This window comes from Podarcis cretensis (genome assembly GCF_951804945.1).
Source record: "Podarcis cretensis genome assembly, chromosome: 5".
NCBI lineage: Eukaryota > Metazoa > Chordata > Lepidosauria > Squamata > Lacertidae > Podarcis > Podarcis cretensis.
The window spans coordinates 58,963,457-58,990,890 of NC_137174.1; the positions used below are offsets into that span (position 1 = coordinate 58,963,457).

General features: G+C 41.7%; 1 protein-coding gene and 2 long non-coding RNA genes across 6 annotated transcripts in view; 2 read left to right on the forward strand and 1 right to left on the reverse strand.

Annotated features, from left to right (window-relative positions):
• LOC307216863 overlaps positions 1-24,468 on the forward strand; it is a 31,637-nt gene extending 7,169 nt beyond the window's left edge. Inside the window, exons 2-3 of one of the 2 annotated variants that reach the window (XR_013839347.1) lie at positions 20,482-20,557; positions 23,636-24,468. This is a non-coding gene — a long non-coding RNA (uncharacterized lncRNA). Of the gene's footprint in view, positions 1-20,481; positions 20,558-22,636; positions 23,052-23,635 lie in introns of those variants that run through there. The other variant, XR_013839348.1, reaches the window with a different exon arrangement.
• Positions 1-27,434, forward strand: part of LOC307216861 — a 330,476-nt gene that overhangs the window by 238,136 nt on the left and 64,906 nt on the right. The gene's annotated exons all lie outside the window — the stretch shown is intronic.
• The window catches only part of ARMH3 (armadillo like helical domain containing 3), a 132,526-nt gene that overhangs the window by 104,631 nt on the left and 461 nt on the right, over positions 1-27,434 (reverse strand). The window contains exons 1-8 of one of the 3 annotated variants that reach the window (XM_079977435.1): positions 26,920-26,961; positions 20,052-20,163; positions 19,539-19,595; positions 19,250-19,396; positions 18,678-18,785; positions 16,789-16,881; positions 15,602-15,676; positions 14,977-15,063 (exon numbers count right to left, since the gene is read on the reverse strand). In XM_079977435.1, the coding sequence (XP_079833561.1) occupies positions 14,977-15,063; positions 15,602-15,676; positions 16,789-16,881; positions 18,678-18,785; positions 19,250-19,396; positions 19,539-19,595; positions 20,052-20,153 (669 nt within the window). In that variant the 5' untranslated portion in view covers positions 20,154-20,163; positions 26,920-26,961. Of the gene's footprint in view, positions 1-14,976; positions 15,064-15,601; positions 15,677-16,788; positions 16,882-18,677; positions 18,786-19,249; positions 19,397-19,538; positions 19,596-20,051; positions 20,164-23,615; positions 23,667-26,919; positions 26,962-27,434 lie in introns of those variants that run through there. The other 2 variants (XM_079977433.1, XM_079977434.1) reach the window with 2 other exon arrangements.

Sequence of the window (27,434 nt, forward strand, 5' to 3'; positions counted from 1 at the left end):
AGACTGGTTCATATATGAGATATAGACCAGCACAGACTGAAACATCTGGGACCAAAGGAATTGCAATCCCATTAACAACAACCTTATGCTCACAGCTTTAGTTTAGTTCAGTGATTATTATCAGTGCCTAAACGGAGCCAAATACTGGGAAGGGAAAAGCAAAAATTCAAGAAAAATTGCCATTACAGGATGGTAATGCAAAATACAGAGAAGCATCTGTCATCTTAAGGACAGATAAATTCAGCGTGCTATGAGCTTTTGGAGGCATGTACCTACTTTATCAGATACAAGGACAGGGATAACCAAAAGTTAGCAGACTAAGAGTCAAGCTAAATGCAGCAGACTAAGAGAGGAATAGGTAAGACAGCTAGAACCAGAAAAAAGACGTCTTACAGTACACCCTATACATATCTACTCAGAAGAAAGTCTCAATGAATTCAACGACACTTGCTCCTACTAAGTGTGTATAGGAAAAGCTTTACCTACTTCATATCTGTGTGTTCTGACAGCTGTTACAACACAGCAGGAATAAAAAAATGGAATTTTCTTTACACATATGCACACACAAATTAAAATATGTTAAATCTATTGTAAGCCACTCTGACAGTCATTGACTGGAGGAACAGCAACATCTAAGTCCCCAAATAACTGACATCTTTCAGACCTTTCTGAAATCCTTGTGTATGAACCAAAGGCTTTCTTCACTCAGGAGCAGTTCAAAGGACAGAAGTCAAGACACTGGGTATTTTGTGAAACGATTAAAAAATAGTTATTATTGGCATCCTTGAAGTGAAGACCCTCCCCTTAGATATGAGTGCCTTGGCACATTTCAAGTGTCTTTTCTTCAGTCATGCATAACAGCAACTCAGAACCACCCTAGTAATGTCAGGATCACACCACCACTGAACCAGACACGCAGTTTCCAATCTATGCATAACATTACAGGTGTTCAGTTTAGTACAGTGGACGCTCAGGTTGCAAACGTGATCTGTGCAGGAGGCACATTTGCAACCCGCAGCAATTGCAACCTGCAGCGCCGTGTCTGCGCACGCGTGGGTCGCAATTCAACGCTTCTGTGCACGCACGACTGCCGAAACCCGGAAGTAACCCATTCCGGTACTTCCGGGTTCGGCGCAGTGCACAACCCGAAAACACGCAACCTGAAGCATCTGTAACCCGAGGTATGACTGTACTTTTACTTTAAAAATATAAATGATGTTTTCTCACAAGTAAAAGCACTTAGGACCAGGGCAGCAGAAGGAAACACAATGCTATTCCTGTAGTCATGATGGTGCTATGAGTTAAGTACATTTAAAATGAGAAACTGTAGGTTTCTGCTTCCTTCACTGTGCAGCGAAATGCTTGTCACAAGACAATGTTTACATTCCAGTCAGAGTTGCTGTTGGAGTTTCTCACGGGAAAGGAGACTGGATGTGACGTACACTGGTTTCCTGTTTTTCACTGTTCTCACAGTGTTCTCTCCGTGCTTTAGAGGAGAGAGGATGCTTTCTCTGCTCCGGCAGAGGCAAGATGTTTTTTCTGTAATCTACCAGCTTTGAAGTGTAAATAAAGTAATATAGAGTATGTGGCACGTACTCATCATTCCGCTGTGCTTGGGACACTGCAAATTCAACATTCTTGGTTATCGGGCCCAGAAAAACGCAGTCATCTGAATGCCGGCAAAAGGATCAGAATGCAGAGGGACGGATCGGACGGTATCTGCTCTGCGCATCAAGATGATTGATGAGGTACGTGCTCATGCTCCAGGCAGCCTGCCAGCTTCTAATTAATGGCTTTATGGCTGGACTCTGAACTTTTATGACCATTTTGCCGGGCACAGGCAAAGGCTCAAAAGAACAAGCTCCTATGCTGGGGGAAACCGAAAGTACCTTTTAAAAGTGCTTTTGGAATAAAGCAGCTGCAGCAGTGACGCAGCATGATTTAAAGCAGCAGAGATGACGCAGAAGGCTAATGCCAGAGTCATGATGGCCCTTCAGGATGCTTGTGGGATTCCTAAGCTCAATAAGAAAAACTATGCGGACTGGGTTCTCTATGCAGAGGCTATTCTGCGGAAAGAGGGTCTGTTTGAAGTTATTACAGACACCCCCCCAGCTCCAGTTACAGATGCATGGGAAGCTAAAGATTCCAAAGCAAGGGGAACTCTTACATTGATAGTATCCCCAGAAGAGCTCTGTCTATTGCGTGATAAGACCTCAGCCAGACAAATTTGGGACGCTTTGAGAGAGGCTCACTTGAGGACAGAAGCTGGATCCACTATGTTTTACTTTACCAAGCTGCATAATATGGCTCTTGCTGAAGGTGGAGATGTGCGTACACATCTGATGGAGATGCAGAATCTGAGACATGAGCTGCAACAGAGAGGACTCAACTTTCCAGAGGCTGTATATTCCTTCATGATACTACAATCTTTGGGTTCAGGTTGGGAGTCTGTTGCCACTCAGATTGCTGTACAGCCAACTGCTCAGCTGACAGTGGACTATGTTACTGCCGTGATTCTGAATGAAGCAGACCGCCGGGGTGCTAGCTGCATGGGAAAGGGGGAGTCTTCACAGACGTCATCCCAGAGTGCAGTGGAACCACCAGATGGCGCCAAAGCTTTGAAGGCAGTGAAATGCTACTCGTGTGGACGTCTAGGCCATATGAAGAGGGAATGCAAATATCCCAGGGCCAAGACAGAGCAGCGCAGCGAAAGCTCATGGCGTGGAAAAGGCCGAGGCAAAGGCAAAGGTCCGGTGTCCAGGACAACGCAGCACAAGGCAATGGTCTCACGCTTCGCTCCAAAGGTTGCAAAGGTCCAGAAGACGTCTAGATCTTTCTTCGTTGTTGATTCAGCGGCGACCCATCACATGTGCAACGATAAGCGACTGTTCATGTCTTTTACACTGCAGGAAGGTGCGATTCACCAGGCGGATGACCACACAATCCCCAGTAAAGGCTACGGAACTGTTGTTCTTCACAGTTTGGACTTATCAATAAAAGATGTTCTTTATGTACCGGATGCCAAACATAATCTGCTCAGCGTTGGACAGCTGAATGAGCGGAAAATTGACGTTTCCTTTAAGAACAAAAAGTGCATCATCACAAAGAAAAATGATTATGTATTGCATGCTGAATATGTTGATCGTTTGTATGTTTTGTATTATGATGATGTTGTGCAGGATGACACTTGTTGCATTGCAGGTTCTAACAAAAGTTTGCATGCAGGATGTATTCATGATTTTCACCGAAAATTTGGTCATTTGAATTTTGAGGCAGTATCTAAAATGCCTGCCTTGGTTGAAGGTATGACTATTAAACCCTGCAGGTACCACATGAAGTGCAAGGCATGCGCAGCAAACAAGGTGAAAATGGCTGCGAAAGGTAAGGTGTCTAGTAGGCAAGCTACAGAACCATACCAAATTGTTCATGCTGATTTGGTTGGACCACTAGCGCCCTCTTTGGGTGGAAACAGGTACTTCATGGTTCTCATTGATGCATTTTCCAGGTATATTTATGTGTACAATCTCAAGCAGAAATCAGAGGCTTTTCCAAGGTTCAAGGAATTCTGTGCTTGGTTGGAAAATATGCATGGTAAGAAGATAAAAATTCTTTTCACTGATCGCGGGGGGGAATTCACTTCTCAGCAGTTTGAAGCTTTTCTGTCTGAGAAAGGAATTCAACACGATTTGTCTAGTCCTCGCTCGCCATGGCAGAATGGACTTTGCGAGAGGGCAAATCAAACATTGCTTCAAGGGTTAAAAACCTTGCTGCATGATGCCAATCTTCCAGAGAGTTATTGGGCTGAATCTCTCTCGTGTTTTGTTTACAGTTATAATCGCAGGTTATCTTCAGCGATTGGTTGTACCCCCTACGAGAAGATGTTTGGCAAAAAGCCATACATCAAACACATGAGAATTTTTGGTTCTGACATGTGGGTTCACTCACCACAAAACTCCAAGTTAGGCAAGCATGGATTGCATGGTATCTTTCTAGGTTATCAGAAAGGTTCTTACAGAATAATGATGACCGACTCTAAGACAATTAAGCTCACAAGAAGTGTTGAGTGGGGGGAGAATGTGGGAATTTTTCAATGTTATCCTGATGACAGTGATGAGACTGAGGATAGTCAAAAGCAGCCACAGCAACCCACACCCACTGATGAAGGTTCTGATTCTGAGTCTGAAACTGAATCGGGTGATTCAGAGGATTTCAAGAGTGCGAAAGCCTCTATGCGACCCTCTGAAAGCTCTGATCAAGAATTGGAGGAACCATTGTTCACAATAGGCCACTTTTCTCCTAAGAAGGAAGAGGAAAGTGTTGAAGAGTTAAGGCTAATTCGTAGGTCACAGAGAGCCACAAAAGGCAGACCTCCAAAGAGATTTGCTGATGAGTTTGCTAAGATAGCAGTAACAGCTGTTAAAAGCTCCAAGAAGGTATTTGAACCTTCAAGTTTCCAAGAAATCCAGGATTTGGATTCAAAGGAAGCTGAGCCATGGTTAAATGCCATGAAGGCTGAGCTTGATTCCTTGGAAAGGAACAAAACATGGGAACTTGTTCCAGTAGTTCCAGGAATGAAACTGCTTGGAAGCAAATGGGTCTTCAAAGCGAAGACTGATCAAAATGGCAAGATAGTCAGACACAAAGCCAGATTGGTAGCCAGAGGTTTTGCACAGGTACCAGGTGAAGACTATCACGAGACCTACTCACCCACAGTGAGGTATGAGAGCATTAGGCTTATGCTCAAGCTAGCTGCAGAGGAGAATCTACACATTAGTCACCATGATGTGAATCCAGCTTTTCTGTACGGATCTCTAGATGAATCACTTTATATGCTTCCACCTGATGGCGTACAGGTAAAACAGGGATATGTTTGTGCTCTGAAGAAGTCCCTTTAAGGTCTCAAACAAAGTGCACGGTGTTGGCACACAAAACTCACTGAAGTATTGTTTTCTCTAGGTTTTAAGCAAGGGAAAGCTGATCCATGTGTATTTGTCAAAGAGGAGGGGCAAAAGAAACTGTATTGTTTGTTTTATGTTGATGATCTTTTATTCTTTTGGAAGGATGTCACAATGTACAATAACGCCCTAGCTCAACTGAAAAAGCACTTTGACATGAAAGATCTTGGTGAGGTAAACAACTACCTATCACTGGAAATAGAGAGAGATCAAGATGGTAACATTCTAGTACACCAGTCACAGAAAATTGCTGATGTGTTAAGCAAACTAAACCTGATGGATGCTAACCCTGTAGACACACCGATGACAACAGGTTATCAGGTAGATGACACTGAAGAAGCATTTTCTGACACTACACTGTACAGAAGAGTGCTAGGCAAGCTAAACTTCATTGCCAGATGTTCAAGACCAGACATTGCTATTAGCTGCAATTTGCTAAGCAGACAAGTCAACAATCCTACTGTTAAAGATTGGAAAGCTCTGAAACGCATAGCGCGGTATTTGAAAGGCACTATGCATTACAGACTGAGATTTAACAATCAGAAGTCTGGTGGTCTTGAGATATTTGCAGATGCAAGTTTTGGAAGTGACACTACAGACAGGAAAAGTACGTCTGGAGTTTGCTATATGTACAATCAGGGTCTATTTGATTGGTCATGCAAGAAGCAAACAACAGTTAGCTTAAGTACTTGTGAAGCTGAACTGAATGCACTGTCTTATTCACTCAAAGATTGTGAATGGTTGTTACAATTGTGCAAAGACATGAAAATTCCTGTCAAATGTCCAATCCAGGTTTACCAGGACAACAAAGCATGTTTGGCTTTGCTGAATTCTGAAGGTTGTAAGCAAAGCACGAAGCACTTGCAACTGAAGTTGCAACATGCTAGGGAACGTATTCAGAAGGGACTCGTAATGGTGTCCTATATGCCAGGTAATGAAATTCCTGCTGATGTATTGTCTAAGATTGTATCAAGGGATCAACACTGTACCTATGTGCAGAAGTTGGGTTTGTACTGATATTGTACGAACACGCTGCCCAGTGATGTTCACAGAAAGGGGGAGGATGTTGGTTTCTGCTTCCTTCACTGTGCAGCGAAATGCTTGTCACAAGACAATGTTTACATTCCAGTCAGAGTTGCTGTTGGAGTTTCTCACGGGAAAGGAGACTGGATGTGACGTACACTGGTTTCCTGTTTTTCACTGTTCTCACAGTGTTCTCTCCGTGCTTTAGAGGAGAGAGGATGCTTTCTCTGCTCCGGCAGAGGCAAGATGTTTTTTCTGTAATCTACCAGCTTTGAAGTGTAAATAAAGTAATATAGAGTATGTGGCACGTACTCCTCATTATTCCGCTGTGCTTGGGACACTGCAAATTCAACATATACTCAAGAGGATTTCTTTGTTATTTATCAGAGTGTGATAGGAATTTTATGGTCTTAGATATATGGCAACGTTCATAACCACACGTACATAGATCAGCAGAGAAAAGCCAACCTGGAACCATTTTGATTCCTAAACTGAGCAAATGTTTCTCTGCATGGTCAAAATGGAAAAGCCTCCCCATTGTCTCTTCCTTCACAAATCCTGTCTTAATCTGTGTTTGAATAAAGGTGTGAGCCTGTGACCTGGCCCAGGAAATAAGTATTTTACCACTACAAAAGAATGGCCAGGCTCCCCAGGAAATCCAGTCAAGTAACCTGCCAGACAGGAAATAAACAAAGCGACAGGAGAAAACAACATGCAAATGTTCTGTTTTAGATCTGCCTTATCTGAGGGGTGGTCTTAGGTTACACCCCTTCTGTGATGAATGCATGTTTCTGGGGGTGGTCTTGATCTAGAGGATGGGAATTTCAAAAGTCTTTATAAGGCCTTGCACGCCATTGTTCTGGGTCCTCTTCCTCTCCTGCGTGTGAGGGGAGTACCCTGTTGCAACAGATCAATAAAGATCAAGCTTACTAGCTGCTTTGCTTCTCAATATTCTCTGGTTGGCCTCTGTTATTTTCTCCTACCAATAGGGAACCTATGTAAGGACTCTATATGGGCTCTTGGATACCCCATAAGGGAAAAGGGCATATTTTTATTTACAACAAGAGTCAGTAGGGTTTCGGCTCTAATAGATCAAGAATGTAAGTGCACAGGGTTGAAGAGGGAGTGCACCTGCCTTCCCGGCTATGTGTGTTTTATTTTCTCTGTTGATTCTCTTCCTCCTCTTTTCCTGGGGAGGCCATGGAATTCTTGGTTGCAATACTTTGCAGTTTGAAAAAACTTAACTCTTGCCTAACTCTAACTCAGTCCCACATGAGTCATGTGTAGTCCATGAGGAAAGGTAGAAAAGTGTTTTTAAAAGAAGAAGAAAAGGCTAATATGGACTGGTATCTTGTAACATAAACCCCAGCAGAGCATAATGCCCCCAACTCTGCATCACAAGAACACTTAAAATGGAGGGAGAGATGAGAACATTCCTCACAAATTTAAACTTAGGAAAGGAAGGGGAGAACAAAAAAAAACCAACCCCTAATCTGTGGAAAGTGTGCTTCCTGAATGTATATTCCAAACATGGCACTGCTATCTGCAGCAAGAGATTAACAATATGCAGCTGAACCTGTTCATTTATTTGGTGTATAATCATTTAAAAAAACAACCTTTTCATCTCCCAGGGCAGAATTAATAAACAGAATAGCTTTGCCCCCAGGCCTCTGCACTTTCAGATCTTTTCTTTTACACAATCTTTAAGACTGTTCAATGTACTGAAGGCCTTTGACCTTTCTACATAGTTACCTTGATTAGATGAGGAGATAGCTTTGAAGACACTAAGATAAACAGAGCTTTGTTTCACCTAAAAGGGCTATTTGGTCCTGCACCATAATTTCCCATTACCACTTTGGGTGGAAGGGCCTGCCACAGCAAGGAGATTGTATCAGTGAGGTCTCTAATACCCCCAAGGCCTAAGCTTTCTACAAGAACAGTCACACCTTGTTCTGCATCTTCCTTTACTTATTGCAAAACACAGTTATTCTTTTGGAACGACTTTACCCAGTTCTCTGGTGAATCTTGGTTGTCCTTCAATTCCACAGATATGAATGTTAGTTAGGCTCTTGTACAGTTCTCAGCACACAATCATCCCATTCCTGACTTTAGAAATTCCTCTAAAAGAGAAAAGGCACTGCAAGGTTTCTGAAGTGATCTCCACAGGATATGGTATGAAGGGACAGATGGCTACTACCTTGCCCAAGCTAACCAACTTTGGGTCCGGTCACCACTGTGTTTTTTGTGATGGTCATGGATTTTTAGGACTAGAAGTGGAACTTCAAGCACATTGCATTTTGTGCAGCTACAGAGTTAACCAGAACAGGGGCTCAGCCTCTCACCCCCAGTTCTCACCAGAAGCATCACGCCACCTGGTGGTGCTTGTATTGCAGTAACTGCAGTGATTAAAAGATATCACTATTTAGCCATCTTAAATCGACTCAGCATTTTTCTGAGCTAGCATATTAACATTTCAAAACTGGCAACATGGGTTATTTTTTTAAAAGGACATGAGCTTAAATACAGTGGTACCTCTAGTTATGAACTTAATTCGTTCCAGAGGTCTGTTCTTAACCTGAAACTGTTCTTAACTAGAGGCGTGCTTTTGCTAATGGGGCCTCTTGCTGCCGCTGCACCGCTGGCACACCATTTCCGTTCTCATCCTGGGACAAAGTTCTCAACTCAAGGTAACTCTTCCAGGTTAGAGGAGTTTGTAACCTGAAGCGTTTGTAACCTGAGGCATTTGTAACTCGAGGTACCACTGTAATGTTAAAGCTTTACTCAGTTACATGCAGTGTACATATTGTTATCATAAAAATTTTAAACAGATTTCATAGATGTAGGCAGTTTTAATTCTATCAAGGTCTAATTATATTTTAATGAGATTTTAATGATTCTAATATTTTAATGATTTATTCTTCTTTTTAAGCAGTTCCTACTTTTTATCTGTAAGCTGTAATTATAAGAAGATTCCAAACAATAAAAGTAACCAAACTGTCACAAATAAGGTTAAACAAAAAAGCAATTAGTTTTACTTCATATTAAATCACATGAGCAGGTAATTTCAAGATGTCTGTCACTTCACATCAGCTGACTGGATTTACTTGGTACCTTCAGTATTGATGCTTACTATTAAACCCCTGTACAGCTTAGGACCTGGGGACTAGCTTATGATTGACTTCTTCAGAAGCCTTTTCCCACCTTTGGAATGTACCTGCCAGGGAGGTAAACTTTGCACATATTTTACATTACGTAAATACTTTTTTCATTTCCCCAGACTTTTAAAACAGCATCTAGGAACATAGCTCAAGGAACATAGGAAGATGCCCATTGTCGCATGTAGCTCAGTTCTGTCTACACTGACTGGCAGTGGCTCACCGAAATTTTAGATAGGTGTCCTTCCAAGTGCTACCAGGAGATGCCAGGAGATGCCAGGGATTGAACTTAAGGCCTTCTACATGCAAAAGAGATGTTCTACTACTGAGTTACAGCCCTTCCCCTTAAAACCAATCTGAATTGCTTTTATCATTCTGCTGTTTTAACTTATTAATCTTTATCCATCATTGTTTTATCATCATTTATGAGTTGCCCTAGGAGTAGGCATAAAGGTCAGGAGACCAATAGATAGAATGTATAAGTAACAATTTCAAGGCATATTTATAGTGATTTCATAGCTATAATTGAATGAAAAGAGACTAATGGAAATTATATAACTGTATCAGTTTAACAAATGTGCTTTGTTCTGGTTACCAACCCATAGTAAGGAGGTTCCATTCCCTCCTTTCCCCAATACACACCCTGCCAAATCTGGATTTTCTTATTGCTTGTAGGCAGGAGTGGGGAGCACAACATGAAACCAGGCTAAGGCTGCAAAGCCTACACCAGCTTATATGGGAGTCATGCATACATACAGACATGTATACAATTGTGGGATACTTAATTTTCTAAAACCTAACTGCCTATATGCATACATCTTCAACATTTCCCTCACTAGAATATCACGATTTATGAGATTCTGAAAGAAATCATGATCTAAAATTGACTGCCATTCTGATTACTATGCCTTAAACCAATTCTGATATCACACTAGAAAGCTTAAGTATGGTACCATGAGGTGTTAAAATTGTCAAACTATGGGTTTTGAACTAGTTATGGCCATGGTTCCACCTTCAGAAGCCACTGCAGTCAAGGACTGGAGGACTGGCTGTACAGAAGCAGCTTGCCTGTATAATTTTTAAAGTTAAAATCATGGCCTGGGTTCTGCATTATGGTTAGCGCTGCAAACCACAGTCTGGGTGGGGTTTGAAATGAGACCTTCCACAAAACAAGCTGAACAGACTTTGTTACAGCAGGCGTGGGTAACCTCCTGCCTGCAGACCAAGCCACAGCCACCTGCAATATACCTGCCGTATATGGTGTCAGGCATGGGACAGGGAAAAATCTTGGCTCCAAAAGGAGGTTTGCAAACACCACCAATCAGTTGACCCACAGTGCCTGCAAACCCCTATGCAAAGTACTGAGCAAGATTGCCCTTTGAAAGGGACATTAAAGTCATAAGATTCCTGAGGGGAAAGTGATTGGCGGATGGGTGGCTCCAGCCACCTGTCAAACGTGGCCCATGAGGGTGGGGGAGAAAACAATCTCAACCCCCACCTGCCCAATCAGATCCTGTTCTCCACCACTGTGTCAGAGATCGCAAAAGGAGGATAATTTGATTCATGCCTAGTCTTAACATGCCATATCCGGATTATACATAAGTGTTTGTTTCATTCTATTATATTGTTTTTCACTTTAAACATACACGTATTTATAGAGATATACATGTTCTGCCTTAGGATTCAACAGACAGCAGTACCCACCTCTCAGTTTAAGATTATGAAATTACTTGTTTTTATGCTTCCAGAAAGCTTTATGCTTAGGTGTTGGCAACTGGATATCAAAGGGCTCTAAACTAGAGAGGAAATGAATCTATAAATTTAGGAAAGCCCTACCCACTGCTAAATTGCTGCAGTTCATGGAGTCACCTGGGAATAAAGAAAGCCATTGGAGGTAGTAATCAGGGCAATGGACTGAAATTCTATGCTGGTAGGAGCACTGTCTATAAATCAGATTAATGATTTTGCAATAAAAAAAAATAAGGTGAACCTGGATAAGAAATAAAGACATCAGCAAATATTCTGCTAATCTTGAAGCACATTTAAAACCATGTTTTTGTAAGCAACACTAGAGGGGTTTTTTTTTTTAATAGACAAGCATTAAAGTCATAAGCAACGAGTACGCTCTCAATGCAATTAGATTTCCTTAACTTAATGGAACAATTTAGCAGCCCACGAGACTCTGGGGGAAAAAAGAGTATGACCAGCAACAGTGTGGTTGAAATGAAAAGACTCTCACAGCTTACATAAAAAACAGGAAAATCCCCCACACCCTCCAACAGAAGATTTGCAATGTTGGAGGCATGACACAAATACATGCAATTCTAATGTCTCTCCAGACTGACCAGGAAAAATCTACTATTTTCTCAAATCATACTAACTGCTTTATACAGCACCACATACATATAAATTCTCTCAGCTGTAATGCAAAGCCAAGACAACCCCTAGGAGAAAAATTAAGCCTTATGCAAGCCTATTTTCCCCAGGAGGGACTTCCAAATGACTTTATCTGAAACAGACTACTCCAGTTGACCCTCATCTAATAGCAGCAAAACAATAACCTTTTCTTTCTCTGAGGATATTTCCACTGACCTAAGTTTGCTTTTAGATTTGGAAATGCTATTAGCATTGTTTCTGTGTTTCTGACTGAAGTATGCACTAACATCCCAAAGGGACTACAGAAATATGAAACCACCTGATACATCTTGTTTCCACATCCAGAAATTATGGATTTCAGCATCTATTAGCTAACAGTGAGATCAAATCCTGCAGACTAGGCAAAATGATAGAAGCCATAATAAAAATACTGTGCCTCATGCAAACTGGAGAAAATAACAAGTAATTGGAAAGCATCAGAAACACATGCACACTATCCCCTCAAGGAACTGTGTGCTACGTAACATACCAGGTCATCCACTAATCACATGGCCATCAATTCTATCAAGGGTGTTAATAGTCCAACAGGATACCCAGTTAGCTGCCAAATCATACACATTATGGGGTCTGGAAACCTAAACTAGAAACTCCCACTTTTTTAAGACGGGGCATTAGCTTGCAAATATCACAGTTGTTCCCATACTAAAAATATGTACTTTATAGAACAGCTTTCCTTGTACTTATAAGCAAAGAACTGTAGGATTATTTCTAAACACATACACAAAGTACACTGGAAACACAGAGATACTACTAAAATGGATACAGTACAAAACTTTTCATCTGGATGTAAGCAGGACACAATTTTTCAACATGCTCTAGCTCACATTCTAGCGCACCAGGACAAGAGTCGATAATTCCACTCACTATCCTCACCTGGTGAGTGCAACAACTACCAGCTTTCCTCCCAACCTTGTAACTGGAATGCAACTGTGCCGACAATCCCTACCTACCTCTCTTACTACAAGGTTGAGAGAAAGGCTGCTGCTTATTTCGTTGTTGTATTTCTGAGGCACCTCAGGAGAAAAAGTCCCAGAACTCCACTCCAGCTTGAAACCCACGAGAGAGAGATGGGGACTGTCCTGCAGCTATACTGTTTCCCAGGAACAAAGAAGTTGGAGAAAACCAATGGGGCTCCTTTTCATAATGCACTTTCAAGGCACTTGGAGCATAATGCACTTTCAAGGCACTTGAAATGCACTTTCAAGGCACTTGCAGCAGAATTGCAGAAACAATCTGCCACCCTAGGAGAGTGGAATTGTTCCTGGCCGTGCATGATGCTTTCAAGGGCAGGAATCTGCCCCTTGGAAAAGGGACAGAGTCCTGGCAACCACCATTTTTTAATTGACAACTAACGCCAAACAAACTTTGTAAACCCCTACGGCAAGGGTGCCAAAACTTTTTTTCTAAGAGGGCCAGATTTGATGAAGTGAACATGCGTGAGGGCCGACCAAAGTTGTAAAGTTGTTGAGCTTTTTGGAGGATTTTACCCCAGGAAATAAACTGCCACAGGGACTGGATTAAATTGACCGTTGGGCCGGATTTAATATCACGAGATAGGCTTTGGGAAAAACTAAGCACCTCAAACATAGACAGACATCTACTGTGTCTCATCCGCAGTTTATACGAAAACACTCGGGTCCGGGTTAGGTGTGACTGACAAGGCCATTTATCCAAGGAAATCCAAACCTACCGTGGAGTTAAATAAGGCTGTGTCCAACGCGCCTACTTTATTCAACTTCTATATTAACTCCTTATTAGGAAACATGGAGAAAGAAAATGCCCACCCCCCTAAATTGGCTGGTACACCCCTCCCGGTTCTCTTATATGTGGATGATGCATTTCTAATTTTCTTCTCCTGTGTAGGCCTAAGAAAATGTCTAAGATCTCCCACTGTTTATTGTAATGCCATACAATTAACAATTAACTATAGCAAATCGAAAATTATTGTGTTCTCTAAAAAAGGAATGAGACACAAATGGAGAATTGACAATCGACCTATTGAACAGGTATCATCTTTTAAATACCTGGGTTTAACCTTCCAGGAAAAGGGCCCGTGGCATTATCAGGTTAAAAATACTATTGTAAATGCCCAAAGATCTACCAAAGCTATTATAACATTTTTCTATGGAAAAGCCTCCCAGGTCTTTCCTGCAAAAATATTAACACAACTGACATATGGCTCTCAGATCTGCAGCTTCTTAAACCTTGCTCCCTTAAGAATGATTCCAAACTAAGTTGTATCACTGCCTGCTAGGGATCCCTTCTTGTGTGTCTAACATAGCTGTCCACCTGGAAGTCGGGCAAATCCCTGTTGGCGCTCAGATATGGAATCTGAAGATCCATTACTGGTTAAAACTTATCTTTTTCCCTGTTGGGTTGGCACCTTTAACCCTACTGGATTCCTACCAATCCAAATGGAAAGCTACACTGCATGAAAAGCTAAGAGGCTTTCCCCCACAGGCCCTGATAGCTGTAGGTTATGAGAAAGCTAGAGCAATAATCTGCCAATGAATTTGGGATGTGGAACTGCAATGCCACGTGAGCGAGACCCAGCAATAAAAGATAATGGGAGAGGATTTACCCCAGCAATTTATTTGTCAAAATTACAAACACCTAAATACAGACACTTACCCTCGCAAGATTCAACGTGCTGCCATCTGCCTTATTGCAGGACAGATTCGAGGGTAAACCATACGCGGAATGAGTCTGCCCCTGTGGCTTGATGGAGGTAGAAACTGTCTCTCATGCCTTCTTACGCTGCCCTTTCTACGGGGATATACGCTCAGTATTTATTACCCCTGCTATGCAAAAATCTCCAAATGATTCCGAACTTCAATGTCTAAAATCCCTGGCAGAGGACAAGGATCCCGAGATCACGTTAAGGGTAGCCAAATTCTGTGCAATTGCCATAAAACTTGGGGAACAAGCCTTAAATGATAATTTTAGGTTATATGTTAATAACTAAGTTTTAATTTACAGTGGTACCTCGGGTTACATACGCTTCAGGTTACAGACTCTGCTAGCCCAGAAATAGTGCTTCAGGTTAAGAACTTTGCTTCAGGATGAGAACAGAAATTGTGCTCCGGCGGCACAGCAGCAGCAGGAGGCCCCATTAGCTAAAGTGGTGCTTCAGGTTAAGAACAGTTTCAGGTTAAGTACGGACCTCCAGAACGAATTAAGTACTTAACCTGAGGTACCATTGTATATATTTTTAAACTGTTGCTATATCTGTATTGTCCCTGTTATACCTAATTGCAAATTCAAATGTATTCCTATTGTCTTTTATGGCTTCCTTGATATTGTATGTGGGCTGGAACTGGTCTGTGACCAAAATAATAAAATTCATTCAGACTTTGGACATGCGTGCCCTAGGGGTAAGGTACACGTTTTCCACATGAATTATTCACCTCATATTTTCTGTAGTTTACTAATAAGGCAAGCAGGACAACAGCTTCATAACCATGTTCCCTGCGACTGGGGAGACTGGAGAGGATCTAAAATCAAGAAAAGGAACAACTTAGATTAACTACTGTTCTATGCTGCAAAGAACAAAGTGATTCTAGACACCTGAACTAAAAAGATGTAGATAAACAACAGGCAAACAGACCCAAAGTCTGTTTCCAAAATGAATCCATACAACTTTAAAAAGGCCTTGACAATCCCCATTTGTATAGAGCAAATTCAAATGAAAATTTTACCTTGAAGAGAATCAGCACATTTGAAGGGAATGAATAGCTGGGTACAGACTTAAGCTGACTGCACTAAAAAAAATTACTTGTCGTAGCTTATTAGAGAATTAGGTTCACAGTGCCAGATTTATAAAAGATCTGAATGAAATCTTCTAATATGTATACCCTGACCAAAACAAAAACAGAAAGACTAAAGCAAGAGAGACATTAACATGCTACTTGGCATTCATCTTAAATTTCCATTTAAGCAAGATCACAGGAACTGCACTATTTATAGCTATGAAGAATGGAAAATTTAACTGCCCAGAGATTTGTTGTTTTTTTTAGGGGGGGTGGAACTTACCTGTAAGATAGCTTCAAAGATGCTGTTAATCATCACATACTCCAGAATTGTGTTTTGACTGATGTTATCTGTCACCTGAATTGAGAATCAAAGGGGGTGGGTGTTTTAAAGAAGTTTCTGGAAGTGACAACAAACTTAAAACATGCTCTTATCTACTACTACCCTTGCAAAATTACTTAACTGCACCCACCACTCCACAGTATTTTTGTTGTCTCCTGTTTCAAGAAGCAGTGCTCTCAATTACCGAAACTCTCCCATATTCTGTGTAATGAAGCCCATTCTTTGTGGGTTCTAGGCATATGTACTAGGGCTACAGTGAAGTTACTGATTTTGGTATCCACTTTAATGATTTTACTCAGTACAATATTAATGCTATCTTATCACTTATATAATTTCCCCTGAACCATTTTGTTCTGGGCTATCTTCTATCCTTATGGGTGCTTTCTAAATATTGCTAGTAATAAAATCAGTATTTTCAACACCAGAAGATTCATCACAATGCTTCTTGCTACATTCCTACCATTGAGCTCGATAGAGGGAAGCTGAAAATCTGTGTTAGAAAATATGGCTTAGGCTAGAGACTCTTGAAACTTAACACTTTACTTGGCAGAGCTTTAGGGATGTGCTTGAGGTACAGAAGCTCACATACTTCCATTAATTATGGGTTGGTCTACCTCTCACCCTGCCCTCAAGGTGATTTTCCTTGTTTATTATTAGCTATTGGGAAAAGTTGTAGGATAGGATAGACAAGACAGACATTTGTAAAGAAAGAAAAACAATACAAACTTGCAACAAAAGAAACCAATTCCTCACTGGTAGACATCAGCAACAAATACAAAACTCTCTGTAAATTAGTAAATCTTCCCTAAAATAATTAAGGGTATCATCAAACTTCCCTCCATGAGATGCATACGCTGAACAATCTTAAAACAGGGTCTACACATAAGAGTACATTCCTGCCTGTGACAGGAAAAGAGGTTTCACATTAAATATACTAACACAATACTTATATATCCAATACTGTAATTTAGACAGCAGCCATCTCTATAACAGGAATACTGATCAACTGGAATTGAAAGTTCCTCTGCCTTAGAAATTAAGAATTCCTTGCTAATTCACAAATAACAATTTCCAAGTTTTGAAAGTGCATGCTTTTTATAGTTGACTCTCTATTGTCTATTACTTACAGTCACCAAACAGAGTAATAGCTTCAGGCACAAATTCTTGAGACTTTCAGAGCCTTCTGCACATAGCAGAGCATCCAGACTCTCCATCAGATTCTAGAGGGGGGAAAGTTACTATGAACCACAGCATATCCATTGCTTCTCACAGCCCCCACATGGACGCTGTACCCAATACAGTACTAGGAACATAGGACGCTGCTTTAGCCTGAGTGAGACTACAGGCCCATATAGCTCAGTCTTGTCTACACCAGGGGTTATCAACCTGGCCCCTACTGCCCACTAGTGGGCATTTCAGAATTCTAGGAGGGCGGTAGGGGGTTCTACGGCACAAGCTGAATCGTCCTTCCATCGAGCACTGGTGGGTGGTAAGGAAATTTTAACATCAAGAAAGATGCATTAGTGGGCGGTAGGTATAAAAAGGTTGACTACCCCTGGTCTACACTGACTAGCAATGGCTCTCCAGGACTTCAAGAAGGGGACATTCCTAGCCCTACCTGGATATGTCAGGGATCGAATTTAGGACCACCTACATGCAAGGCAGATGCTCTGCCACTGAGCTATGGCCCTTCCCCACAGAGTTTAATCATGATCCTTAATGGGAAGGATCTATGTCAGTAAAATTCTAGGTCAGGAATGAGGAACCTTTGGATCTCTGAATATGGTTGACTTCAAATGCCCATCAGCCTCAGCCAGCATGGCTAAGGTAAGAGATGATGGAAGTTGCAGTCCAACATCTGGAGGACCACAGGTTCTCCAACTCTGGTCTAAATGAAGCTGCCTTGAATACATACTATTATGTCTGGTCCCCTCTGTAATGGCTTTACAAAAGCTAATAAAAGCTGTCCATTTAAAGAATGTTCTTTGTTTGTAGACTGCTCTTTTACTTGTATTTGTTTTCATCTGATACTCTGGAATAACTTCTACTCTGCTGCTGGTCTTGGTGTTTTAAAATTCTTAACTTTTCGTAACTTATATTTTAATTTGCTAAATCGTGTTTTGATTTTGTTGTTAGCTGCCTAGAGTTTTTTATGGGGTGGATTTGTGTACAAATGTCTTTAATAAATAAATCTGTTTAACTACTTCCATCTCTAGAAGGTATTCTTAAAAGGTATTCTGTCCCATCATCTAAAACATAAATATTACCAAATATACATTTCCCAAGGCAGATAACCACAACAAATTAAAGCAACAGTTCTGCCTAAAACTGTGCTTCATCAAATCAAACCACACAGTGTGGATGGTGACACACAATTTTGTTCCCTCAGAATCTCAGCTGATTTCACAAAAGGAAATAAAAATGTACGCCCAGATGGTTGCACAGAGTAGCCTGAGAGTGAAGTGCCAGTGCTCGCATGAAGGATCCTTGAGTGGGGCTTCCTTGCACTGATCTGATTATGCTGTAATTCTCAAGCAAGGTGCTATTATACTGTAATTAGCCTTGCTTCCTTATGGAGCTAATTCCCCCCACACAAAAGAAAACCCAGCTGTGATACATTTAGTTATGAAGCATTTTAAAGGATTTCTATTTTTGCCCTCTAGTTGCAAATCACAGCCTCATTATAGATAGTTATACAGTGTCTAAAAGTCAACACATCATTTGTGCAAAAAGCACTATATGCCATTATTTCTTCTCTGTTACCAGTACTCAGAGGACAAAGAAAGCTAGCAGAAATATAAGCAACGCATGAGGTTGCATGCAGATATCAACTATATTTGAAATGAGACTGTCCATACCTTGGCCAGGACCTTTAATACTATGGGAGACACTGTAACCAATATATTTAACAATGGATTAACATGTCTTTTCCACAAGCACACCATTGCCTCTTATTGCAGTCTCCCTAACCCTCACCGGCAGCACTTTCTTTTATTGCACTCTAGCTAGCCCTCACCTTCATACACAGTTCAGCCTTGTCAAAACCCATTAACATGTTGATGATGTCAAAGCCAGATGTGGATTTGTTCTTCTGATGAACTCCACGGATCAGTGCACACAGCGTCTGTGTTGGAAAGAGAAAAACACTAGAACTGTGAGAAAGCTTTCAGTGCACCAAAGGCCTATTATTATATGCCCTAGACCCTTACAGCTGTATTTTGGGAAGATGTTTACTTTGATTTAGTATAACACAGCGGATTCATATTACATAGTCTTCACTCTCTTCCATGTCCATGCAGGCTGCATTTTTAGTATGCTTGCCTGTTTTGGAACTTGAAATATGCTTACATAGATTCATTCCCAATTACTCTCCTGACTGCCAACAAAGTAGCAAAGAAGAAAAACCATTTTATTATTATATAAATGCTAACGAAGGGGATTTTTGGTCTAGCACACTGAACTGACATGTATCTTAGTCAATCTTAATGCGAAGTGGACTCTTTCCTTCATCAACACTGATACAACTGTCATTAGCTGCCTGTTCCTGGGTTTAGCTCCACTGAAGACACAAAATGTAGAGTACAGCACCTGTAATGCATTGACCACTCTGATAGGATGTTCTTCTCCCAAAGCCCGGATGCAGCGCTGGAACAAACAGTTAATATTATCTTTTATCTTCATCAGCTCTTCACCATCTAGAGACTCCAGCTTCCCTTCCAGGTACTCCAAGTTCACCTGTCAAGACAAAGGGAAGAGGGAAAAGCCAATTCATGGAGTCACTGAGGACATGGCGAAAGGTGGAAAATTGCTACATAGATGAGTAAACATGAAGAGATGATTAGAAGACAGTGGATGTTTTTGATCTTTGGCATATTACCTTCATGAGGAAGAGCTCCTCCCAAAACCGAGGACTGCATTTACTGGGATCTTCTGTCTGAAAGAGAACGTAATTCCTGTTACAATGGCCACTGTGGATACAAAATATGGATGTCCTTATAGCAATATTATAACCATTCTAGGTCCAGGAAAACAGGAAACAGCATGCAGAAATGGGCCCTGAGACACACCATATATTCTTCCGCAGTTTATCAATGGTAGAGCCTGCAGAGGTAATTCTAAATGAGGAAATCTCCTGCTGTACAGATATACTCACCTCAAAGCAGGAAAGTAAAAGCATACCCAGGGGCAGAATTCACTGCATTCCCCTTCTTATTCTTAATACTAGATACTACTAATACTAAACTAAGAGACGAAACCAGAGATAATGCAATAAGGCACAGCTCTAGGGCAACCTGTGTTACACTTCCCAATGGGACTACTTCAGCATAGTAAAATGTATCCTGCAGCTGAACAAAATGCCACAATGAGGAGAGCAAACTCCAATCCTTACCGTAAAGATCTCATCATACATTAGCACAACCTTCTCTTTCAAGGGTTTCTTACTAGCTGAAGATTTCCGGAGCAATCCGCCTTTCTTCTCAGCTTGCGCCATGGCTTACAATCTATGGATAGAGAGACATGCCACATTTCAGAGAAGCTCTCTCAAGATTAATTTCCACAGCATTCACAAGTTTCCAGGTTATGCTCTGCTTTAAAAAAAAATTAGAGCTTACAAGGCACTTTATAGCTATTAACTACATTACAACCATCTTAATTTCCTCTGGGCTGCCTCACACATATTTTTTCTACATAGGAGGAAAATGTACAAAAAATAAGTTTAATAAAATGCAAGTGTACATTTGTCCAAATGTGCATAATACAAAATAGATTTGCACATGATTTTTTTATATGCAATGGTTTTCTTCTTATACCTGCTGCAGGAATCATTTCACATCAGGTATTCTGGACAGAAAGCGAAAGTGTGGAGCATGGAAGATTACAGATTCATTTAAAAAGGTGAGGAACTGGAGAGAAAGTCTTGTCAAAAGTAACCCAACAAATATCTGGCTAAGCCAGAGTCCCAAACAGGAAACCCCAAGCAGGAAGTATAAATTTAGCACCTAAGAAAGTAGAAATTGGTCTACTGAGCACTATAGTTGTATCAGAAGTCCTGCTAAATTAGGAATCCTGCAACACAACTTCACACCAATCTTATACACACAAAAATCTGTACCTGTTAATATAAAAATGCAGTGCACACAAGCCACAGATACACATTTAGAAATATATTATGTAGCTACATGCTCCAGGCAGTTAGCATTGACTGAAATTCTAAACATGTACAAATGATGATAAGCACACCTTTGTTTAACATAGAAATTGGCCCAAAGGAATATTTTCTATTCAACAACTATTCTCTACCATTATTGAAAAGTTTGCTTTCCTCTCGTGAGCAAGAAGTCACAAAGAAAGTGTCACACTGCCCTACAATCCCATAGCCTACATACACTTTGCAAAAGTCTCCTTTCCTGGGGTAAACTACCAGCCCTCACCCCAATACTAGGATTACTGGATTTAAAGCAACTAGCATCTGTGCTGACATAGACTTATAGAGATAAAGCAGAAGCTGGGGCATATGGCAGTTCCATTTAGGCACAATAAATAATGCACAGAGCAGCACAAACATGGTAGCACATCTGCAACGCCTAAAGAGCTCCTCATTTCAACTGCTTACAATAGAGAGAAAATACCACAACTTTCTCCTTCATGAGCATTTCCAGTGACTGACATATATTAGCTTCAGCCTACCACACAGAGATTTATCTTCTGCAAACATCAGGCATATGAAGCAGGTCATATAGCAGGACATTTCTTCCACACATTTGTCTGGTCTAAAGGGGCAGGTGTAGAAACATTCACCATTGTTACCTTTGGAACACAATGCCAATCTCTAGCAGGTAGTGCAATGCACTACTGGCATCACCTTCTTGTAATTTTCTGTGTTGTATTTAATTAACTTTTATTCCGAGTAGATGCATTGAAGTTAATGGACCTAAGTTAGCCATGGTCACTAATTTCAAGGGGTCTACTCTGAATACAAGTTGGTTGAATACGACCCAGAAAGTTGTAGGAAGGCGATACCAGTAGCACAACATTCTGTTTGTCAGACTCAAAGATTTTTGCGACAAAAATCACAAAGTCGGAGCAAGATCAATAGGACACACTTATGTCCATATACTCCGAGTAGTCTACCGGGAATACAACTAATCACACCATGTCACCACTACTAAAACAACAAGCCATACTTCTGGTTCAAAGTTATTTCATGCGGTTAAAGAACATCCTTGTACACCTAGTCAGGAGTAACAGATTTCAGTTCTTGTGTTGGGTGCCCAGGAAAGCAAAATATTCTACATCCCTTTGTAAAGTGAGAGCAAAGAAGCTACAGACAGGTAACACAATCATGCAGATAAGTTCACGCTTTCAACAAGGCTAGAACTGGGACACAGGCTGTCCTAAACTAGACAGAGTACACATGCATATGGGAAATTGCTAGAGGCAACAATTAAGACTGTCTCTTCTATCTTATAGCTGCCTACGTTAGAGAATCCAAAGTAACATGTGGAAAGCTGTTAACAAAAAGTACAAATACCCTCTCATTCTAAAACTTGAAGGGCTTTTTTGGTCTCGTGATCTACAGAAATCACTCGTACAGACCTTCATTCTTCTTCAGTTTTAGAAAAGTAGCTGCTTATTTCAACAAGCTATTACCATGTTTCCAAACAAACACAGCATCATAATTCTAGCAGATTGAAATGCATCCCCAAAGTCTTCAACATCTGAGGGTCCACCAAGGGGCTGAGCAAGAGAGATCAATAGGTGGAATTGGTTATAGCATTCCTCCAGCATCCCAATCCAGAGCAACTTTTTTAAAAGCTTGACCGCGTAGTATGCAATACCCAAGGGTGGGACAGGGCAGGGAGAATTACAGTCAGACAGATTCCGATTTTCAAATAATGCCCTAAGTGCTACCAACAAACAGGAGAAGGAGATTGTTATGCCCTGGTTGTGAACCTCTCCAACTTCTCTCTCTAGTCACTGTTGACAGCCAGAGACCAGACCCAAAGTAATGTCTGCCACCACAGACTGAAACCCACTGAAGCAATGTCAGAGTACGCAGCTGCTGTGTTCCTGCATCACCACCCCTCTGCTTTCCTCAGCCCCTTCGGCCTGCTGTAACAGACAGAGAAGAAAAGAGGCAACAGAGCAACAGGGCATGACACAGAGCAGCTACATACACAGCTGCTGCCAGATACATTAATTTCTTCTTATCTCATATTATGCAGAAAGACTAAAAAAGAAGAAGCGAGATTAAACATTGACTTTTGCAGAGATGACATTAAAATCAGGAAATACTCTATGGCACCATACAATTATATGGTGAAACTGGAATATTTCTAGAAATAGAATTTTCTGTTCTAAACCTAATATTTTACAGTGCAATGTTTCCCTGTCATAACTTGCAGTCTCATCCCATGACTGAAACTACATAAGAAGAACTCTGCTGAGCTTATCTTGTCCACCATTCTGGTCTCAGTAGCCAACCAGATGCCAAAGGGAAGCCCCTAGGCAAGGCATGCCTGCAACAGCACTCTCCCATTCCCGGCAAATGATATTCAGAGGCAAGCTCATTTCTTTCTACTGCCAGAGTTTAAAACTGATCTACAAGGGAACAAAATTAAGCCCACAATAACCTCAGAATGGCCTCAGTGCCTATAAATTAAGCCTCTTGCGACCCCACATCCAGGAATACATTTGCACACCTAGAACTAATTGGAACTAAGGAAACCACTTGTTTGTAAGCAATATAGACTCCAACTGCCTCATATTAAGTTGCAAACACACTCCACAGCCAGTGGGGGGGGTAACATTATTTTATTATCCTGAAACCTACAGCTGAAGTAATGAAGTAGCCAGTTTTGAATTTCAAACTTCTTATCCCAAGAAAGCAAAGCATCTTACAGAAGTTAGTTACAGGTGTGATACAAGTACCTTCCTTAGAATCAGCACTTACAATTTTGATCTTTTGTACAGCTCAGTGTCTAAGAAGTCCCCATGTGAAGCAGCTACTACTTCTGTAATACAAAGAGAAAGGGAGAAAGGAATACAATAAGATCAAGTTTGCAATGCAAGAACCCCTGCTGTCCTGCCATGTTCCGACTCTCAGGTTAAAACCTGCCTGACAATGACTTGATTCACTGCCCAGCAACTTTAGCTCACGTGTTTCAGATCCCTCCACCACAAAAACACCCAACCGACTGATCTTACTAACACAGAGAGGGAAAATACAGAAGCAAAATAAGAAAGGAAAAGAATTAGAGAAGGAAAAATAAAATAGACACTGTTGGCATAACCAACCACAACTACTTCTAGAGAACGGCAGACAAACGGACAAACAGACAAGAGTTAGACATATCAGTCACAAATATGCAGTTTTATTTATGATATTTGGAAGCATAATATAAGATGTCCCTCTACATCAGAGCCTCTGAACAGCTTACAAAGGATTCCCAAGAATCCACCCCTTATAGCAGGGGTGGGAAGAGTGTAGACTGGAATCTACTGATAGATCTCTAGACAATTTGCAATAAATCAGCAAGCATTCCTGACTCCCAGTTGTTTAAAAATAGCAACAAGATGACTTTTCACACCTAAATTAGGCTGCAGAAATGAAGAACGCTAACCAGGAATGCACTTTTCTGTGAAAGGGTTGTGAGCTTAATTCAGTTATGGTACTGAAAACCAATTCCTGGGCTCAGAATGTACTCAGAGGCACCCTCTTCTTTAATTATAACTGTATGTCTTTTGCTCCTGGCTCTGGTTAATAGATATTGGGACTCTAATAAAGAACAAAGAATATTTGCCAAGTCTGTAGTCTGTCTACTCTTTCCTGATAGAGCCAATTCTGCTTCGTACTTGCGGCAAAAGTGTGCCAGGGACTTTCAGACCATTCTCCAGGCCAATCAATCTCAATTATAATAAACTAACCATCAACACTGGGACACAAACCTCTAATCAAATTGGAATGTGAGCTGGTGGGCAATGTTACCTCTTGAACTAGAGAGGAATGGGTCCAAATTCCTACTTAGGCATGAATGCAGATTGTCTTTTAAGTTAACTGTACTCTTACAACTTCAGCTCCCCTTCATTATGTACAAATGTTAATTATTTAAACAAAGCTTCAATGAGAAGTTGTTACAGAAATAAAAACCATGAGGAAATCTTCTAATCTGTGTCAGAGCTACCACAAAATGTAAACCATGGAATCTGTTAAAGGTAAAAGGTAAAGGTACCCCTGCCCGTACGGGCCAGTCTTGACAGACTCTGGGGTTGTGCGCCCATCTCACTTAAGAGGCCAGGGGCCAGCGCTGTCCGGAGACACTTCCGGGTCACGTGGCCAGCGTGACGAAGCTGCTCTGGCGAGCCAGAGCCGCACACGGAAACGCCGTTTACCTTCCCGCTGGTAAGCGGTCCCTATTTATCTACTTGCACCCGGAGGTGCTTTCGAACTGCTAGGTTGGCAGGCATGGAATCTGTTACCTTTGAATAAATGCTAATACACTTTCAAAGCACAGTGTTGGGATTATGTGAACAGATACTCATTATGATGGGATATAAGGGGTTGCATCGAGTGAAGGCACAAGATGATGATGAAATTACTAATAGTGAAATCAAGTGGGGAATGCCAGGAAAAGTAACAAGAACACAGAGAAATATGAGAGAAGAATCAGATCATTCAAGGGAACTCCAAGGGTTGCAGATATAAAACAATTTAAAAACAAAAACCGCCAATAAGGGCAGAAAATTCTCAGTAACCACAGAATATTGTTTGTGAAAAGGAGGGCAGAAATGGTGTGTGTGTAGAAAGGGAATGGCCTGCTGGAGGAGGGAAGCCATAGTTACCTAGCTGTAACCCCATGTGCATTTTCCTATTTCCCTTATGGCTACTTTCATGCATAAAGAAAAGGGTCATCATGAATACCACATCAACTGTGGTTTTAAGTTCTGCAGCTTCTCTTTTACTTCAAAGCGTTTGCTTTATGAAATGGGGAAATGCATAAGGTATTTTATAAGTCATTTTTAAAACATATGCCTTGCCGTTAAGCAAGTGTTCATCATTTCAATTTTACGTTCCCTCACTTGGTTATGTGTGACCCAAAAAAACCATAGACCGAAGAAATCAAAACACAGGTATATTTTAAAATGAATACAAGTGGCACATGCAGATTGCAATATTTCTGAGAAGTTGTTTGATTTTATTAACATGTGCAAGCACACTTGGAGCAGCTTCAGACATTGCAAAACCCCAACACGGAGCTACTTCTGTGTGGGAGTTAACAAATACATAGATCATCAAAGAAAGTGGACAACACATATGTATTGTAATGCATGTGTACACTTTCTTGTGCACCCAGCTGCTATAATCACTCAGCTTTCCTGTGAACACATAACAAAGTGCATACATGCACTGTGATGGTATAAGCTATAAACATAGGAGCCAACTACGAACCTATTAACAGTCTTCACTGTGCCCATAGGTATACCCTGGAAGGCTAAGAAAAGAAGGGAATCCACCCTTGAAGAATATTAATTTAGTCATCTCCAACAGCTGGGAATCGACTCTGTGTTACATGATCTATGAAGAATGGACCCCATACAGAAACAAGATTTGGGGCAGGGAAGCCAATCTTTTATCAAAATATGTGGAAACAAGAGAAGAAAGAGCACACTGGTCCCAATTATGAGGGCAGGGAACCACGTGGAAGCTTAAGCGTGTGGGCAACAGCAGAACAAGACACTTCACCTGCCCCCAAATGAGAGCTCTTCCCTCTTCCATACTACTGCAACAGGGGTGCAGGAAGGGGAAAGCGCTTAACAACAGAAAAGAGGAGTGGGGGGAGATGACTAGAGCAGGAAATGCATAAAACTGCCTCCTGAGCAGCGGCACCTACCTACTTCCTCCCGCCCCACCCTGCCCCACCCCAACTCACCTCCACTGTAAACGGGGCTCTCCTCTTCCCATCCCAGGTACGTCCCCCTATCCCACGTACACAGGCCCTTCTCCCTAAACACGCCCCCAAGAGCGCCCCACAGGCAGCCTCCTCAAAAGTCCCCCTCTGCACCCCAACACGCCTCCCTCCCAGTCGTGTTTTGCCCCCCGACCCCAGGCAATGCCGCTACGTCCTCTCCCACCGCCACCCCAACTTCGCACCCTGGCGGCTCCCTCCCTAGCCTCAAAGGGCGCAGCCTAACTACACAGCGCGGGGCGCAACCGAGGCCGGACCCTAAAAGGAAGGGAGCGAAATAGCCCCCGTTACCTGAGCGGAGCGACCGCCTCTCGGCGCGCATGCGCCACCGAGTCAGACTTCGCCCCGCCCTCTCCCTACTACGCAGGCGCGCCGTCCTTTATCTGCCCGGTCCCACCTCCAACCACCTTGCGGAGAACGACTTCTGCTGGGTACTAGTGCGAGTTGAGTGCGGATGAAAAGCGAACGGCATAGGCGAGAGCCGGCCTTACACGGGCATATATGGGGGGAGGGGAAGGAAACCTTCAGCAGAACTGGCTCCCCGCAGCCAGTTATTTTTGTAATCTACCCCAGGATTAGAAAGTACGGAAGCAGTTGTAATTTTCACAGCCCGATCCACTGTATTTACATCCCACGCGCTTTTTTACCTAGGGGGAAGCTCTGTTAAACATATTGCGGCTTACTCCAGAGTCAACGTGCAAAGAATCGTACTACAGGGTTGCAGTGTCCTGCGTACGGGAATCTTAAGGCTGTCATAGCTGTCAACTTTTTCCTTTTCTTGCGAGGAACCCTATTCGGAATAAGGG